Below are 17,532 nucleotides of genomic sequence, written 5' to 3'. Positions count from 1 at the left end.
ATATATATATATATATATATATATATATATATATATATAAAATCTTTAAAAAATAAAAACTAGAATGATTCTCATGGTGTCGAAAACTCCTTAGGCTGACAATTTTCTAGTGAAAACTCCCAAGGAGCCGTTTCACTTAAGAAATTAGTAACAAGGATGAGATACTCACACAGATTCATAATGGAGAAAATTCAATAGATCAACTAATTGAACTAATTCACTCAACCCATAATGCTTCCAGATGCTTCGTGACCGTCCGCAGGATTTCATCCTGTGCAGGAGAATATGGCGGGGGCTGCAGGTGGATTGGTATCTGACATAAGACAGACTGCCTCTGGAGTTCTGAAGGCTCATTTCCAGTTCGGGCCCTTATCAGGTTCCCCAGTATCTTCATTCCTGTGTTGCTACACTGCCTTTAGGCAGATGCTCATCCACATGAGCCTTCCTTCAGGTTAAAAGCCCAAACCCAGTGGATCATGATTATAGACCTCGCCCTATACAGATCTCTAATAGAGGCGTTTCTTTCATTCTTGGAAATGAGTGAAGGTTTTCATACTCCATACATCAGTGACAATACAAGATGATTAATTAACATGGTTTTAATCTGTATTTGTTAGTACCTTCTTTGGAAACTTCCTTATGGTAAATAATGACATTATTTCTCTAAAGATATTTCTGCTTTCTAGTTGGAGTATAACATTCTTTATCATTTATTGTCTAGATGAATTTTCCAATCTTATTTATGGTAGAAAGGTGATGAATGTCTGTATATTAACATCTCACTACAAAGGCCCCTTTGGGACCAGAGTCCTGAGTGTCCTGCCCAAGTTTTTAGTGGTGGTCCTTGAAATTAAGAGGCTAATCTCTAATATCCTCTCTAATATCAAGGCCAGAGAACACCTCTAATAGGGGCTTTCTTGTTTAACTCTTGCTGTCCTCCTCTCTCACTGTATCTCTGTTGGCCGTTGGAAAGCTTGATGTTATGTACCCACGCTTTTTATACATATGCATATATATCTGGTTCTTTCATAACGGCTATATCTATTTATCTATAGCTTTATTGGCCATATTTATATATATTCATATGTATATAACCATATATATACTACTATTCTATCCCAAAGGATACCATTATTCCCTTGATCCTGTACTCCATCTGCACGATTTTTCTAATACATTCTCTCTTTTCTGTGAAAGTAGACTGTGCCCTCAGCCTAAGATACCTATTTCTCTTGAATCTACTTATTACCCTTCCTTCCTTGTAGACTCTGTCACGTTGATTTATAGGTACCTGTACACACGCTTGTCTCAACCACTAGATGTTCATTCTTGGAAAACAGGTACCACATATCTCGCATACATATTGCTGTCCTTAATGATTAGCCTACTATGCTATACACAGTAGAAATTCTTTAATGTTTATTCAGTATGTGAATAAAATGGGAGAAATCTCACAGCCCCAGAGATAAGCTGTCCAAACACCATCTGGCCCCTTTCTCCCTCCCTCTTGCTAACCCCAGTACAGAAGATAGTTACTTTACAGTCCTTGTGAACAGTCTGTTCTTTCTAGTTCTTTAAAGTCCTTGTAGACAAAGGGTCTGCAGATACAGTTGGTCAGAAATACTGACCAGGCTACTGTGTTACCCAACTCCTGGGGGTACTAGTCACCAAAATACATTATTGGGCTCCAGGGGGCGCCATGGAGTTGTGCAAAGAAGCAGGCCTGATGCCATGTTTTTTCCAGCTAGATTAATGGCCCTTTGATGTATTTTGGTAATATTTAATACTATAATATCTATTAACAAAAAGTTCAGATAGGTTATGGTATCATTAAAACAAGGGTAAGGGAATAAGAGCCAAGCTAAGAGGAGAGTAAGATAGTTTTGTTGAAAGTCCTCAAGTCCTCACTAAGGAAAACTACTAAAAGTTAGTATTAACCTAAACTTGAGTTCTTCAAGAGCCAGAGTAAAAAAAGAAGAATACAGTGAATTTTATAACTTTCAGTGTGTAAAAATAAAAACTATTCATGGAAGCTACTAACAGAAACTACCCTAAATTTCTATTTTTTTTTAAAAGATGTTATTTATATATTTGAGAGAGCATGAGCATGGAGGGGAGGGGCAGAGGGAGAGGGAGAAGCAGACTCCCCACTGAGTAGGGAGCCCGATGGTGTGGGGCTCGATCCCAGGACCCTGAGATCATGACCTGAGCCGAAGGTAGACACTTAACTGACAGAGCCACCCAGGCACCCCAAAACTACCCTAAATTCAAAGAAGGATTTATCATGTAGGGTTTTTTTATTAAACAACAAAGTGAACACATTTTTTTATTAAAATAGCTGTTTGTAGCAGTTTGTAAAATATGCAGAACCAAACTACATAACTATTTTTAATACATCAACCCTTAAGAAATGCTTATTTGATAAATTTATAGGTTCCATGAAAGGATTTTTTTTTCCATAGGGAGCCAAAGCAATAAGCTTCAAATGTATGAATTTCTGGTAATCTCGCTTGATACAGAGATAGAAATTAATAATCTACAAAAAGTTGCCTATGTATTACTTTGAGCTAAATCAGCAAGTTAAAATTTAGAGAAACATTTTGTCCTTCTAGTTTTTCTCTTATCAGAGTGATATTCATGATATATTTCTTAAGACATGTACCTTTGATATTAAAAAGCTATTTGGTCTACTTAATCCTTGAAATTCCTCTAAAACCCAGACCCAAAATTGTTTTCTTCAAGCCAGGAAAGCAAAGGAAAATAACAGATTTTAGGAGCCAGTTTTTACTTTTTTGTTGTTGTTGCCAAGCTTGTACTTCACTACACTATGGTTTTGATCTTCTCCGGAGTAAAGAGAACAGTCTGGAAGGGGCTTGCTCCTCATGTTCGTCTTGGCTTCATAACCTCTGCCTAACTCTCCTTTAGATGAATCTCAAAGGAAAAGAGAAGGATTGTCATCCTTTCTGTAATTCTTTCCTGCCTGGCCCCTCCAGAACGTGATTAGAAAGCCAGCATATACTGTTTATGGTTCATGAGCTCTCTGTCCCATGGAAGTCTCCAGATGTGGAATTCTTTCATCCCCCTGATTATGTTCCTTGCTGAATGAGGTCTGGGCTCTACCTATGCTGTTTTTAACTTTGCATTTGTCAGCACAAGTATGATTAAAGAACATCTTCAAAAGGTAATAGGTTTGTCACTTTCCTAATTTCGTAAGTTCAGTCTGATGTAGACAGACTGAGCAGATGTCCTAGCTGTTCTGTTTTATGGATGCACAGAGCAGTAGCCCAAAAGATATGACAATAATGCTTGAAATACAGTGTTATGGGTGCCTGGGTGACTCAGTCGTTAAGCGTCTGCCTTCGGCTCAGGTCATGATCCCAGAATCCTGGGATCGAGCCCCGCATCGGGCTCCCTGCTCAGCGAGAAGCCTGCTTCTCCCTCTCCCACTCCCCCTGCTTGTATTCCCTCCCTGTGTTTCTCTCTGTCAAATAAATAAATAAAATCTTAAAAAAAAAAGATACAGAGTTATTAGGGAAAAGATGGCTGTGTTAGGAGAAAGAAAAAGCTACAGCCAACATCAAAGAGGTGAATAAAACCAAAGTCATTAGAGTCTGTTACATTTCTGTGTTCAGCAAATCTAAATCACTGATGTTCCGAGATTATACACCTGGGACAAGGTAGGGGTCTTAATGGCACATTCAGTACTTTTTCCTAAAGCATCTCTTTTTCTCCATACACTGGAGGACAGCAGTAGCCCTGCATTCCCCAGTGTTCTAGAGGGAAACAGAGTGTTGATCTGTTGTCAGTTAAGGCAGAACACCTGTCAGTAATGAAGGGGAACACACCTGCTCTGGTTTGAATTTTCCAGATATTTCTACATAGCCTTAATTCTTGGCTTTGACTGCATATATATTAAGTAGATAAAACTACCATTTTATATAAAGTAAATATAAAGTTTTATCATCACTTCCCCTTAGCCACCCCCTTGCCCTACATGTAGGCCTTTGGATGACAAAAATACTATTGATTTGAAAGCCTTTGGTGCCCTGAAGAGAGAAGGCAAGGCATTCTAGAAATTCAAGGTAGAAATATAATAACTAATCCCTTAGAGTTGGATGTCTCACAGTTTGGGAAATGTTCTTGCATTATTTCTTTTTGATTCCCACAACAACCCCAGTGCAATAAATGGTGAAGTATTATTCTTATTCCTTTTTGGCAGGTGTGGACATAGGGTCCCCAAGGAGATACAGGACTTGGCCAAGGTCACAGAGCTAGTGAGTGAGAGCTCAGTCCTAAAATCACCTGTTCACCTGCTCAGAGGAAGCATGGTTCTCAAAGCATGCTCCTCCTGCCACCTTTCTGTGGTTGACACTGCACAAGTCGTATAACCTTACTCAGCCCATTTCCACACCTAGGACCTTTTCCTGAAAACCTTCAGATCATTTTAAGGGAAACTGTAAAGCTGATAAAATCCAAGATTTGTTATGAAACCATTTTTGCATATTCCCAGTTCTATCTACTTTGACTTAATCAATAATTATTTATTGACCACCTACCTTATGCCAGGCTACCATGTGAATAAGGGATTCAAATTATTCAGTGTCATATCTATTTTCTTTCTAAACAAATGTTATTTTCTGGCTCAATCCAAATATTAGCCTTAAAATATTTCGCTTATGAAGGCTTGAACTTGTGCTTCTGAGCAAGGGTGACCACTGGCCCTCTCAAGGAAAACAAAATGCTTGAAGTACAGTTTTTACAGTATTCCTTTAGGAAAAGCATCAATGGAACTCACTGCCAAAAACTCAACCACTAAATAATAGTATGTGTTTATGAGTAACAGCACATACACACACGTGTCAGTATTTCCAACGGTTGTTCTTGTATTTGAAGGTTTAGTAACGTCATCAGAGCCCACACCCGCCTAGAGTCGAGATACAGCAATAGCTCTGGAGGATCATATGATGAAGATAAAAGTAAGTACCAGCAGGTTGTTCAGATGGAATGCAGATGGTTGGGGAGTGGAAAGTAAACATTTTGATTATTCCTGTTCTAATTACTAAAAAGAGATCCATAAATATTAAGTAACTACGTAATCCAACTATGCAGGTGAGCATAGAGTCAGCCTCTTAACAGTAAAAAGAAGCCGTGCAATGAACAAATCAAAATTAGAAAACTTCAAACTACTGCCCAAATCCATATTTTTATATTCTTGGCATTTTTCCTTGGTAATGCAGTTGGGGCAGGCCTAGTCAGAATTTGTCCCATTAGAGAACAAATGTTGCAGTTCAGTTTTTCGACCTCTCTTAAGAGTGGATTTGACCTTTAAGTTCTGTGAGTCAGCTCACCCAGGGTAGGATCTGTTTTCACCTTGAATTTCTCAATGGCATAGTCTCAGTAGCCCAAGTGAAAACCTCACTAAACGGGGAGATATAACTGTCACAGGAATTTCTTCATACCCTGGGAAGGTGGGAACACCAAAAAGGTCAATGCATTCATTATTTTGTTTAAGCCCTGAACAGCTTCTGTGGATACTGAGCAGGTAAAGGGTATCACTTGGTCACAAGTTGCAGAAATTCTGGAACCAAAGAACACTCCCTGTGACATTTCGGTATGCTGAGGAAATCAGTATACTATCTGGTGGGATTTATTTGTCTCATTTGGTGGAAACTGTAAATATGATGGTATTTCATGAGTTAGGTTCATTTGTCAATGCATAGGGCCTTTGTAGCTGTTGTTCTGATTTGTTTTGTTTTTATGGAAAATGTGCAGAGTGGGTAAGAGCTATGTAGTTGTAATGACACCATATTTCAGCTGCCCTGATTCTGCTTCTTAATGCACAGGCAATTCTCTAGCCCTGAAAATACCAATGGAAAGGATGTCTAAAATCCGTATATAATTGCCATATTCTAACATAGGTTAAGTTTCACCTATATCCCTATATAACTTGTTAATAGTACTATCAATCTGAGGTAAAATAAAGCTCTTTGTATTTTCTCTTCTTTCTGTGCCCCATCAGGGGACCATACCATCCAAACACTGAATATTTGAAATCTCAGGGGCACTGACCATCAGTTTTAGATGGGACTAGATTTTACAGATGAGGAGAGTAGTAGCTGAGAAATAGAGAGTTGTTGGTTCAAGAAAAGTCTGGTTGCTATGCAACAGTAACTCAGAATTGGAGGACAAAAAAAAAAAATGGCATCATGAAAAGGTGAAGTAGTCAAATCCTACCCTCCCCCCCCCCCGCCAAAATGTGACAAGCATAACAAAACATAACATTCTAGGGGCACCTGGGTGGCTCAGTCGTTTAAGCATCTGCCTGTGGCTTAGGTCATGATCCGGTAGTCCTGGGATGGAGCCCCGCATCGGACTCCCTGCTGAGCAGGGAGTCTGTTTTTCCCTCTCCCTCTGCCGCTCTCCCTGCTCATTCTCTCTCTTTAACAAAACAAAACGAAAAAAAAAAAACACTCTTTGACTGTGGATTTTACATCAGGAATATTGCTGTCTTTGCCAGTTAATCCCTTTAAATTGTATCTCTTTGCTCTGGGTCTAGAACATAGAATTTGGTAGAAAACGCTATAATAAAGTAATTTCAATCCTCTTGAAAATACATAGGGGCACCTGGGTGGCTCAGTTGGTTAAGCGGCTGCCTTCAGTTCAGGTCATGATCCCAGGGTCCTGGGATTGAGCCCCATGTCCGGCTTCTTGCTCAGCGGGGAGCCTGCTTCTCCCTCTGCCCCTGATTGTGCTCTCTCTCTCACACTAACTCTCTCTGTGTGTCAAATAAATAAATTCTTTAAAAAAAAAAGAAAATACATAAATAGTGAATTTCAGAGGCTAATTATAATAAAATGAGATAATTGTGTCATTACATAAACACATCACTGGCTTTAGGAACAAAAAAAAAATAATGGAAGTATTTGTGAAGAGAAAAAAAAACTATAGTGAATAGTTGCGAAAGGCATAAAAAGAAGTCTAATGTTATCATCATGGCATCTATTTCACCTAGAAATGTTGTTTTATAAACTTGTTGTGCCAGCATAAAATAAACAGCATTTTAATAGGAAAATTTTGGTACAGAATTTGAATCCACTTGAGTCGTGTATCAATAATATCTTTTACATGGTTGTAGTTATTGACCAGAGAAGTTCCAGTTCATAGCATGTCATTTGGGGACTGAGAGCTTATTATTTTAAATTATTCATTGTAAGAGAAAACGAAATCAAGTTACTCAAACCATATTCTCATCACAGAAAAACCCAGAAAATATATACTAAGATCGTTTTCTATGTGTTTAAGTAATAGAAGTTAACTCTGGGTGTCTGGAGGAGGCAGCACGTCTAATAGGGCACAGATCCCCTTAGCACTTTGGTAACTGAGTCCTCCCTGATATATTTTTGGTTCTAGCTACACAAGGATGGAAATGGCCTGTGCCATAAGAAAAGCAAAATTGGTAGGCTCAATTCCAAAACCGTATGGCCACACTTCTGGTGTATGTGAAGGGTGATTATTTTTCTCCCTGAGTTCCTGGGAGGATCATTAGAGATAGAAGGAGTAAGAAGGAATCAGGAGAGACCTAGTGCCCCAGGGCTTCATAATCTGGGTTTACCCAGATGGAAGGACTGTGTGCAGCCTCTTGAGAGTATTTTTCTATTATAAAAAAAAAAAAAACCCTTGAGGAAAATGGACAAAAAACAGATTTAGACCCAGATCTATAAAAATCTTCCTACCAATATGATGTAAGCTTTTTTAGGACTACTTAAAATATCTGGATTATTCTCGAAGGCCATATGCTAGTGTATTTAGCCCTATAATATGGATACAACTAGTTGAGCTGGATCGAAGCTGAGTCCTAGTGATGTAGACCTAACTGTAGAAAACCAGTTTTAGGCCCACTTATTCCTAATCCAATCACTAAAAATCCAGCACATTTTTGCTGATCAGATGTGTATCTGAGAACATCACTGAAACAAAGAAAAATATATACTTTCCCTAACAGAAATCTCACAAGTTTCTCTTTTTCTTAATTCTTTGATATTCTTCCCATTTCTGCTCTCCTTTTAAGTTTTATTATAGAGTAGCTGATTACTTAGAAGTACATTTTGCAATTAGCTTATCCTAGATAGTTACTCAAAACGTTAATTTGCTGAAAGTGGAACATTCTGTAGGTAATTTACTGGGAGGTCTGAGATGAGGAACTGTCACATATGCTTTACGTTTTTTTCTGGGCTAAAACTGTTGTGGCCAAGCTTCATGGCATAGAATTTAGAGGGTTCCAGTTGCTCGATTTTGGGTGTGTTAGTAAGACCTAACAGTCACTTTCTGAGGCAAATCCTGACCTTGCCCCTGGAAAACTCCCTTCCCTGACATCCCAGAAGGGGGCTGTGTCCTCGTGCCCACCCTTGCTGTAAGCCTCAGTCTTCACAATGGATAGATACCCCCTCCACTGGCTCTGCTAACCGCTAAGGACAGCGTTCTACACGGGACCAGGATCCTTGAATCTGTTACCTCTCACTGCCTTTCAAGAGTGCAGCCAAGAAAATCTACATATGGTAGAAATTGCCTAAAGATGATCTAATATATCCTTCTTCTTAATACACTAAAACCTATCCCAGGATTGAGTCAGTTTGTCGAAGCCATGTGCCTGGCTCATATCATGTGGCCCTCCAGTGGGCCTGCTTGTCTTTGAATGCCACTGACCTCTATTGAGAGCATTCTAAGAAGGAGCCCCATGCTGAGTCTGGCTAGAGGTTTCTCAACTTTGTTGATCTTTTCAAAGAACCAGCTCCTGGTTTCACTGATGTGTTCTATTGTTTTTTTAGTTTCTGTATCATTTATTTCTGCTCTAATTTTATTATTTCCTTCCTTCTGCTGGATTGGGGTTTGTTCTTTTTCCAGCTCCTTTAAGTGTAAGGTTAAGTTGTTTTGAAACTCATTGCTGTTTACTTTAAACATATTGTTGAGGAAGTTCATTAGTTCAAAAACTATTTGTTGATTCCCTACTATATGTTCGGGGTACTAGGGAAACAACAATGAACAAAATAAAGTCTCTGCTGTTGTGGAGCTTATATGAGAGTCAAAAGAGGTACTCCGTGCTGATGAATGGGTGATCTGTGCCAGGAAGGAAAACTAAAGCAGAGTGAGAGGACAGAAAGTGATTGGGGGTGGGGGTAGATTTTAAATAGAGTGATCCTGGAAATCCTCTACAGTAAATTGATACTTGGGCAGAGACCCGTGTGAAGTAAAGGAGCCATGGGCCCTCTGGTAAAGAGCACTGCAGCCAAAGGGAATGCTAGATGTGAAGGCCCTGAAGCTGGACAGTGTCTCGTGTGATCACAGAACAGCAAGAAAGCCAGAATGAGCAAGGAGGATGGTAGTAGAAGATAAGCCAAGAGAGTAATAGCAGGAAGACCTTGTAAGGCCTTAAAAGCCATGGTGTGGAGTTTGGACTTCATTTTGAGTGGAAAGGCGAGCCACTGGAGAGTGTCAAGCAGAGAGAGAGAGACATGGATGAACTTCTGTTTTAAAAGGATTACTCTGGCCGCTCTGTGGAAGACAGACAGTAGAGGGGCAAGGATGGAAGTAGGGAGGCCATTGCAGTCTCCATGTGAGAGAGTGTGGTGACTTACACTAGCAGTGATGGAGATGGGGAAAAGTGGTCTTATTCTGGATATGTTTTGAAGGTAGAGCTCACTGAATATGATGCCAGGTTGCCTAACCTCTGTTTCCCCTCCGTAAAGTAGGGGTAAGAGGTACCTATTATTGGGCTATTAACATGTGCAATGCAGGGGCGCCTGGGTGGCTCAGTTGGTTGAACATCTGACTTGATTTCGGCTCAGATCGTGATCTTGGGGTTGTGAGATCTAGCCCCACATCGGGCCTCTCCTCCTGCCCCCCCCAATAAATAAATGAATCTTCTAAAAGAATATGTGCAATGCATAGAACAGTGCCTGGTATAAAGGAAGTACTCCCTGTGTTAGCTCCTAATGTTATTATTTTTATTCTTATTGTTATCCTCATCATTATTATCATGATTATGAGTTGGATGTGAGATGTGAAAGATAAATCAGGGATAGCTCTAAGGCTCCTGCCCTGAGCAAAATGGAAATATGGAGTTGCATTTTACTGAAATGGGAAAGATTGGAGAAAAACCAAGTTCTCACAGTGATGAGAATTTGCATGATTTAATGTTTTCTCTTTGCATGTCTGTATTTCCCATTGCTCTGTAATGCATAATTGTGTATTAGATTATCAAAAAATAAAGGGACTAAAAAATCTAATCAAGTGATTCTAACCCATTGATCCTATAATTCATACTCACCAAATGAGATGGTTAGAAAGTTATTTTTACTAGCCTAAATTTGTAAAATTCTTTCTACAAACACCAAGTAGGGAAAACAAAAATCATCTCTCCCTAAAAATAACACACGCTTGTCTTTCTCACCCTATAGATGACCCGATTTCTCCCTACACGGGCTGGCTGTTGACTATTACAGAGACCAAACAACCACAGCCCCTCCCCATGCCTTGTACTGGAGGATGCTGGGCCCCCCTGGTTGACTACCTCCCAGAGACCATCACTCCCCGGGGGCCTCTCCATAGGTAAGTAGCATGTGTGCGTAGAGGAAAACGACTGCTTAACTTTGGCTGGACTTTTCCTCCTATGAAGGGAGGGAGATCATTCCAGGTCCCAACAAATGAAATGACCTTTGAAATCAGACCATGCACAACTTAACTTGTAGCTGTCAGTGTATTTGTAGAGTTTGGTTGAATATTAACCAGTGTGCAAAGCTGCCTTATAAGTTGGAATTTTTCCTTGATGCAATCTGGATATGGATATGCATTCTGTGATGATTTTTAGGTTGTGAGTAATTGTTCCTTCTTCAGCTCTTATTACTGAGTGACTAGTAAGTCTCCCCGTTATGTGATCAACTCAGCCAACATTTCTTCTCTTTATGGAGTTCTGTGCTATGTCAGAAATTAAACTCCATTTCCCTGGAATAAGGGTCTTACATAATTCTTCAGCAGGGCTTATGAGTTGTATTTAACTGTGACTTAATGATCTATCAATGTATTTCCATCCTCTTCAGAAGTTACATTAATTTCATCATGTCATTGATTAGGTGCAATATTGCTGTTATTTTTATGACTGAGATGGTGGTGGATCACAGTGTGAGAGAAGATTGGGCTCTTCATCTACCATTATTACTTCATGCTGTCTTCTTAGGTAAGACTGGATCTAAGAGGAATTCTAGCCAATAGGATCAAAGACTTATAGCTGTAATCCAGAGAGCCTTCCTTTTTTTTTTTTTTTAAGATTTTATTTATTTATTCATGAGAGACACAGAGAGAGAGAGCGAGAGAGAGGCAGAGGGAGAAGCAGGCTCCCAAGGAGCAGGGAGCCCGATGCGGGACTCGATCCCAGGACCCTGGGATCATGACCCGAGCCGAAGGCAGACGCTTAACCATCTGAGCCACCCAGGCGCCCCAGAGAGCCTTCCTTTTACATTGACATCCTGCTTTCCTCATTTCTGAAAGATTTAGTCTCTTCCATTTTTCATTGCTTCTGTGTGACATCTGCTCTACAATTTCAGTTGATTGGTCATTGTTTAAAATTGCCCTGTTACTGCAATATAGAGTGGTACCTTGTTAATGCTATACCTAAAAAGATACCCAAAACAAGTGGGGCCTCTTTGAGGGTCTTTGGCTAGATGTGATAAATTTAAAGCCATGAGACACTGTCAGCTCAAAGAGAAAAAGAACGTAGAGCACAGTCGGCCAAGCACTGAGATTTTAAAAGAGCCAGATTATAGAGCAAAAAGGGGGAGAGGAACAAGCCAGGGAGATTCAGAAGTTTAGTTAGAGACGAACAAAGTTAGAATCCTTCAGTTAACAGGGAGATCCAGGGTAGAGAACATCCCACAAAGGAGGAATGCTAACCATGTCAAATGCTGCTGAGAGGTCAAGAAAAGTCCATCTATCAGCATTTTATGAGAACACTTGATTTGAGGAATAAAGCATTTTCTTTTTCCTAAGCCCAACTTCTTTATGTTGGTAACACAAACAATAACAAAGAAAACCGAACATTCTTTTAACATGTTCCTCCCGAGTGACTTGGAATCTTTACTATCTCTGGAATCTAAACGAGCTTAAAACTTGTTTATACTAAGAGATTCCACTGTTTTGTTCCAGGTTTGGACCATTACCGGCCTGAAGTCTTTGAACACAGCAAAAAATTGCTTCTTCACCTCTTGATTGCCCTCTCTTGCAACAGTAATTTTCATGCCATTGCTTCTGTGCTCCTGCAGACTCGAGAGATGGGCGAAGCTAAGACTCTCACAGTTCAGCCAGCTTATCAACCAGAGTATCTCTACACAGGTAATGAAAGGAGTGGCAGAGAGCCTGAGACAGAATCACAAATGCGAAGATAACTTACGCTGTCACTGGAGCCCAAATTAACTTCCCTAATGTGATCACCCCCCAACTTTCCAAGTGAGCAAGTAGCAGCACCATTAATATACACCATTCCACCTGATGGTTAACGTGGTTCTCAAAATCCTTCTTCATTATTGAATATTTTCAAATGTCTTTTTCCTTATTATTATGCTTGCTGCTCTCATTAAATATGCTCCTACTGATAACATTGAAAATTAAGATGCCCTTTGGCCAAAAGCATCAGTCTCAAACACTGAAGGATCAGAATGCACAAAACAGTGACCTTCTCCATCACCTTGAGAGCAGGTCATTGCCAGGGTGCCCGATGTATCACTTGTGTACCTTCTAGTTCCCCTGAAGGAATTTTCACTTTTTTAAAGTGTCTGATTTTTCTGGAAGGCACCATGAGTGGAAGTCTACTGAGAACCATTGCTGTTTTGAAACCAAAATTTTCTTCTTAGAAATGAGAACAGAAAGCATTAGCTGAGTCATGTTTGAGTCAAATTACTCTGCTGTTTCGAGCTATTCATGAAAACTTTCCCAGAAGGGTTGGCCAGTGGTTTTCATTTAGAATCAGAACATTTAAAATATCTTAAAATGAGAATGAACTAACATTCCTGACTATTTTGTACATTACATTGGCACTGGATATGGTATGGCACTTCATATGTCACCAAGATTTATTCATAATCTTGAAGAGGATGTGCCTTTTACTCATCACTTGTACTCAGTGCTGTCTTGTCCTTTGACAGACGTTAAGATATTTCTTTGGAAAACAAACATGAAGTCACTAAGTCTGAGACATCAGGACTACTGATCTCAGTTTCAGCCCTTTATTTTAAACCAAGCTATACTTTATTGAAAATAACCCATCAATAGCCACTCAGAGACATAAAACTCTCTTTACTGTAGATGTTTAATTAAAAGAATCTGAAGACTTCTGGCTGTCCTAATTCCCCACGATAAGGATGTATTCCATTAAGCATATGGTCTTAGACTGAGAACATTGTAATGTCCATCAGGTTGTGTATCCCTGAGTGCATCAGTTTTGTATTCACTGTACCACTGGTGTGGCATAAAGTGGAGATTTACAGAACAAAACACCATATACCAGAGTCAAGACAAACAAGAGACAGCTAAAATGATTGACTCTATAGCATACGTGGAATAGGTGTACGAAGGGTTTGGAAAATGTCTCCTCTTCATAAACATTTACTAATACTTACTGAACACCTAGTTTCAACTATGGTTCCTTTTAAATCCAGGCTAAAATCTTATGTGATTGTGTGATAGAAATTATTGTCTCACTCTTTTATAATAGGAAACTAAGGTACAGAGAAGTTATATAAACTCCCTAAGACTGCACAATAAATGGCAGGGATGATAGGCCTACGGCTCCTCACTCCTATTTCAGGGTATCTGTCGGATACTATGGCTTTTTATGATTATTAAGTAGGAGAAAAGGGATGGTTGTGTATATACATTGTCAAACCAACAACACATCCAGAGATGTAGAATGATAACCAAATATGAGGTGGGAAAAAAATATATAGTATTTATTTCTACCATATTTCTTGGACTGCCATGCAGTGTATTTTATTAAGACATATTAATATGCACATCATATTTACAGTTGTAAGTTCACTTACTCAAAACCTTGTGTATAACTTATCAATTACTAGGTGCTGGTATCCTCAAAAATGGCATCATTTCACCGATTTAAGTAGTCTAATACCCAGGAATAATTTATGAACAGCACAGTTGGGTCCACATGTATAGTGGAACTGTTTGTGGGTCTGTGCACATGTGCGTGCGTGTGCACATATGCACACACACACACGCACACATACACACCCCACTTCTTTTGCAGAAAGAATCGATTCATACACGAGAGTAGAAAACAGCAGGTCACACCCCTATTACCAAAGACACCCTGGTTTACACGGCAGTGCAACTATTCCAGAAGCAAGGAACGAACATCAGTCTCATTTCATCATAACCACAGCCACAATCAAATGTTTTCTCCAAAACATTTAAATAACTACGCACTTCTGTTTGCTCACCTCCTAACCACATGAAGCACCCTGCCTAGCACATTCTGCCTTGACCTTCCTGTCCCGCCAGGTGGCTTTGACTTCCTGAGAGAGGACCAATCATCCCCAGTGCCAGACTCGGGGCTGAGCTCCAGTTCCACGTCCTCCAGCATCAGTCTCGGGGGCAGCAGCGGGAACCTCCCGCAGATGACCCAGGAAGTGGAGGACACGGACACAACTGCTGAAGCGGATGAGAAGGCAAACAAGCTCATTGAGTTTCTGACGACCAGGTAGTGAGGGGTCAGGAGACAGGGGCCTGTCTTTAGGTTATTCTTTGGGGGGGAAATGTCATCTGTTTAAAACCAGACAGATGGAAAAGCGAGCCCACGGCTTTAGCAAAGCCTTCTTTTCTCTTCAAAATTGCATCTGCTGGAGTCTGTGCACCAGGTAGATCCCGGCAGAAGTTGTCTAAGATCCTACTGACGGCACAGTTGATGGGCGGGAGGTTTCACGGACAAAGACAATGCAGCAGATGGAGACAGGACACAGTAGCGCCCCGCCGTGAGGATGACTTGAATCATCTATTAGAGCTGCCAGGATCTGGGAGTTCTGAGACTTGGCAAAGCACATTGCTCTGGAAACCAAATATATTAGCCATGGTCGACCCAGGAGCAGCTGCAGAGGGGACCATTGTCTGCTCCTCTAATCCAGGGTCATTGATAAATGGAAGTCAGAAACAATAGGAAGCATGATAGGAAAGGAAGCAAACTGATGATCAAAATCAAGAAAAGCTGCAAGCAATCCTGTTTTTTGTCTTTTTGTCTTCTGGTTCTCCTACTGAACAATTTAGCTTGTAAGGCTTCAGAATTTCCAGCATCCCAGGGTCCAGTATTTGTATTAAGAAAACCATGCTGCATGGGGGGAGGAGCTGCTCTCCTTTCTCAGTGCATTAAACCCCGGAAGTCTAGTCTGTATAGACGTTATCTGATACCCACGATTTTTCTTCCATCAATGTATCAATTAATGCAAAAAATGAGAAAAGCATTTTCTTTCCTCAGTTAATTTCAGAGTATTCTTTGCAGCTCTCAGCTCAGTATAGGTTTTAATGAACAGGAAGCTTCAGAAGGGGGCTGATGGTGCCTACAACCAGGGCATCTCAGAGACCTGAATGGTTTGTGGAGAATAAAAGTATGCTCACCACTCAACACTGTCAGTACCACGTGTTGGGAAGAGTGTTCTCTGAAATTCTCACATCTGGCTCCATCCTGTTCTTCCTGCTGAAAACCAAGTAGATATCAGAGGCTGTATCTTCAATTTGTTTCTACAGTATTTGATAGCCTAATGATATGATCCTGATAAAAGCAATTCTCTCTGCAAATCTAAAATGTACAAATAGAGTCTATGTCTAAACCTATATTTTAATTAACATTTTATATCACTTTATTTGACAAACATGTAGCGCCTATTATGTGTAAACACTATTCTGGTGAATTGAGAGGTTTTAATTTCGTGAGTAAATTTTGTGAGGTTTTCATTTTGTGAGTAAAACATAAGAAAAAATATACCTTCGTAAATTAACTAGATCTGTTTTGAGTATGCTCTTAAGTTTTACAAGACTGAAATTAACCCCACATTAATCAGTAAAATTTAAAAATCATATTGTGCCCTTGGAGTTACAACTGCATACATGGTTTTAAAAATGCAAAATGATTATATTTAAATGGTTATATTTTTAACATTTTGTATGTTTTATTTAAGGGCATTTGGTCCACTTTGGTGCCATGAAGACATCACACCCAAAAATCAAAATTCAAAGAGTGCTGAACAGCTCACTAATTTTCTACGTCATGTTGTATCTGTATTTAAAGACTCCAAATCAGGTAATTTATCCTGTTTCCCCAAATGCCACTTCTAACATTCCATGTAATGGGAGCATATTCTTCCCATTATGACCACACACTTCATATATATATATAGTTCTGCATATAGCGTGTGTGTGTGTGTGTATAGTATATATAGTTCTGCACTGAGCATTGATAGCAGAAGAATATTCACTGGGGAGCTTTGAGGCTTATTTCAGATGTGCCTAACTGAGTGATTGTTAATATCATGTATTTTTGCATTATGCTCTATCAAGTAATTCCCAAAGGTCACTGTTCTCCTTGCTTCGTTTACCTCACTAGAATTAAACTATGCCCTATAATATTAATTTTGTTTAAAGAAGGCCATGACACAACACACATATGAAAAGATGCTCAACATCACTAATCATCAGGTGCAAATCAAAATGACAATGAGATATCACCTTACACCGATCAGAATGACTAGAATCAGAAAGATAAGAAATAACAAGTGTTGGCAAGGATGTGGAGAAAAAGGAACCCTCAGGCTCTGTTGGTGGGAATGTAAATTGGTACGGTCGCTATAGAAAACAATATGGAATTTCCTCAAAACATTAAAAATAGAAATATCAAGTGATTCAATAATTTTGTACTGGGCATTTATTCAAAGAAAATGAAAACACTAATTGAAAAGATACATGCTCTCCTATGTTTATTGCAGCATTATTTGCAATAGCCAGGATAGGGAAGTAACCCAAGTGTCCACCCACAGATGAATGGATAAGGAAGATGTGTGTGTGTATGTATAGATGGAGATATGTATCCGTTCCATATATATTCCACTACATATAATAGACATATTATACATATACATAATAAACACATATAATGGAATATATAATAGAATATATCATAATATATGCAGCCAAAAAAGGATGAGATTTTTGCCATTTGTGACAACAGGGCTGTACCCAGAGGGTATTATGCTAAGTAAAGTAAGTCAGACTGAGAAAAAGAAAATATATAATTTTACTCACATGTGGAATCTAAAAAACAGATGAATAAACAAATAAAAGCAGAATCAGACCTACAAATAAAGAGAACAAACTGATTGTTGCTGGAACGAAGGGAGTAGGGACATGGGCAAAACAGGTAGAGAGGAGTAGGAGGTACAGGCTCCCAGTCACAGCATGAATAAGTCACGGAAAAAGGGCACAGCA

At 39.5% G+C, this 17,532-nt stretch overlaps 1 protein-coding gene across 4 annotated transcripts in view; it reads left to right on the top strand.

The window, feature by feature from the left end:
- The window catches only part of FRY (FRY microtubule binding protein), a 447,132-nt gene that overhangs the window by 367,098 nt on the left and 62,502 nt on the right, over positions 1–17,532 (top strand). For all 4 annotated transcript variants that reach the window (XM_073894719.1, XM_073894717.1, XM_025875084.2 and 1 more), the window contains 6 exons: positions 4,894–4,976; positions 10,455–10,605; positions 11,127–11,230; positions 12,196–12,381; positions 14,563–14,761; positions 16,230–16,351. In XM_073894719.1, the coding sequence (XP_073750820.1) occupies positions 4,894–4,976; positions 10,455–10,605; positions 11,127–11,230; positions 12,196–12,381; positions 14,563–14,761; positions 16,230–16,351 (845 nt within the window). The remainder of the gene's footprint in view (positions 1–4,893; positions 4,977–10,454; positions 10,606–11,126; positions 11,231–12,195; positions 12,382–14,562; positions 14,762–16,229; positions 16,352–17,532) is intronic.

Source organism: Callorhinus ursinus, unplaced genomic scaffold (assembly GCF_003265705.2).
Source record: "Callorhinus ursinus isolate GAN/ISIS: 27379988/994484 unplaced genomic scaffold, GSC_fseal_2.0 scaffold7, whole genome shotgun sequence".
In the NCBI taxonomy this organism is placed as follows: domain Eukaryota; kingdom Metazoa; phylum Chordata; class Mammalia; order Carnivora; family Otariidae; genus Callorhinus; species Callorhinus ursinus.
Note: the sequence above shows the minus strand (reverse complement) of the source record. Positions and strands in the feature narration are given on the sequence as shown.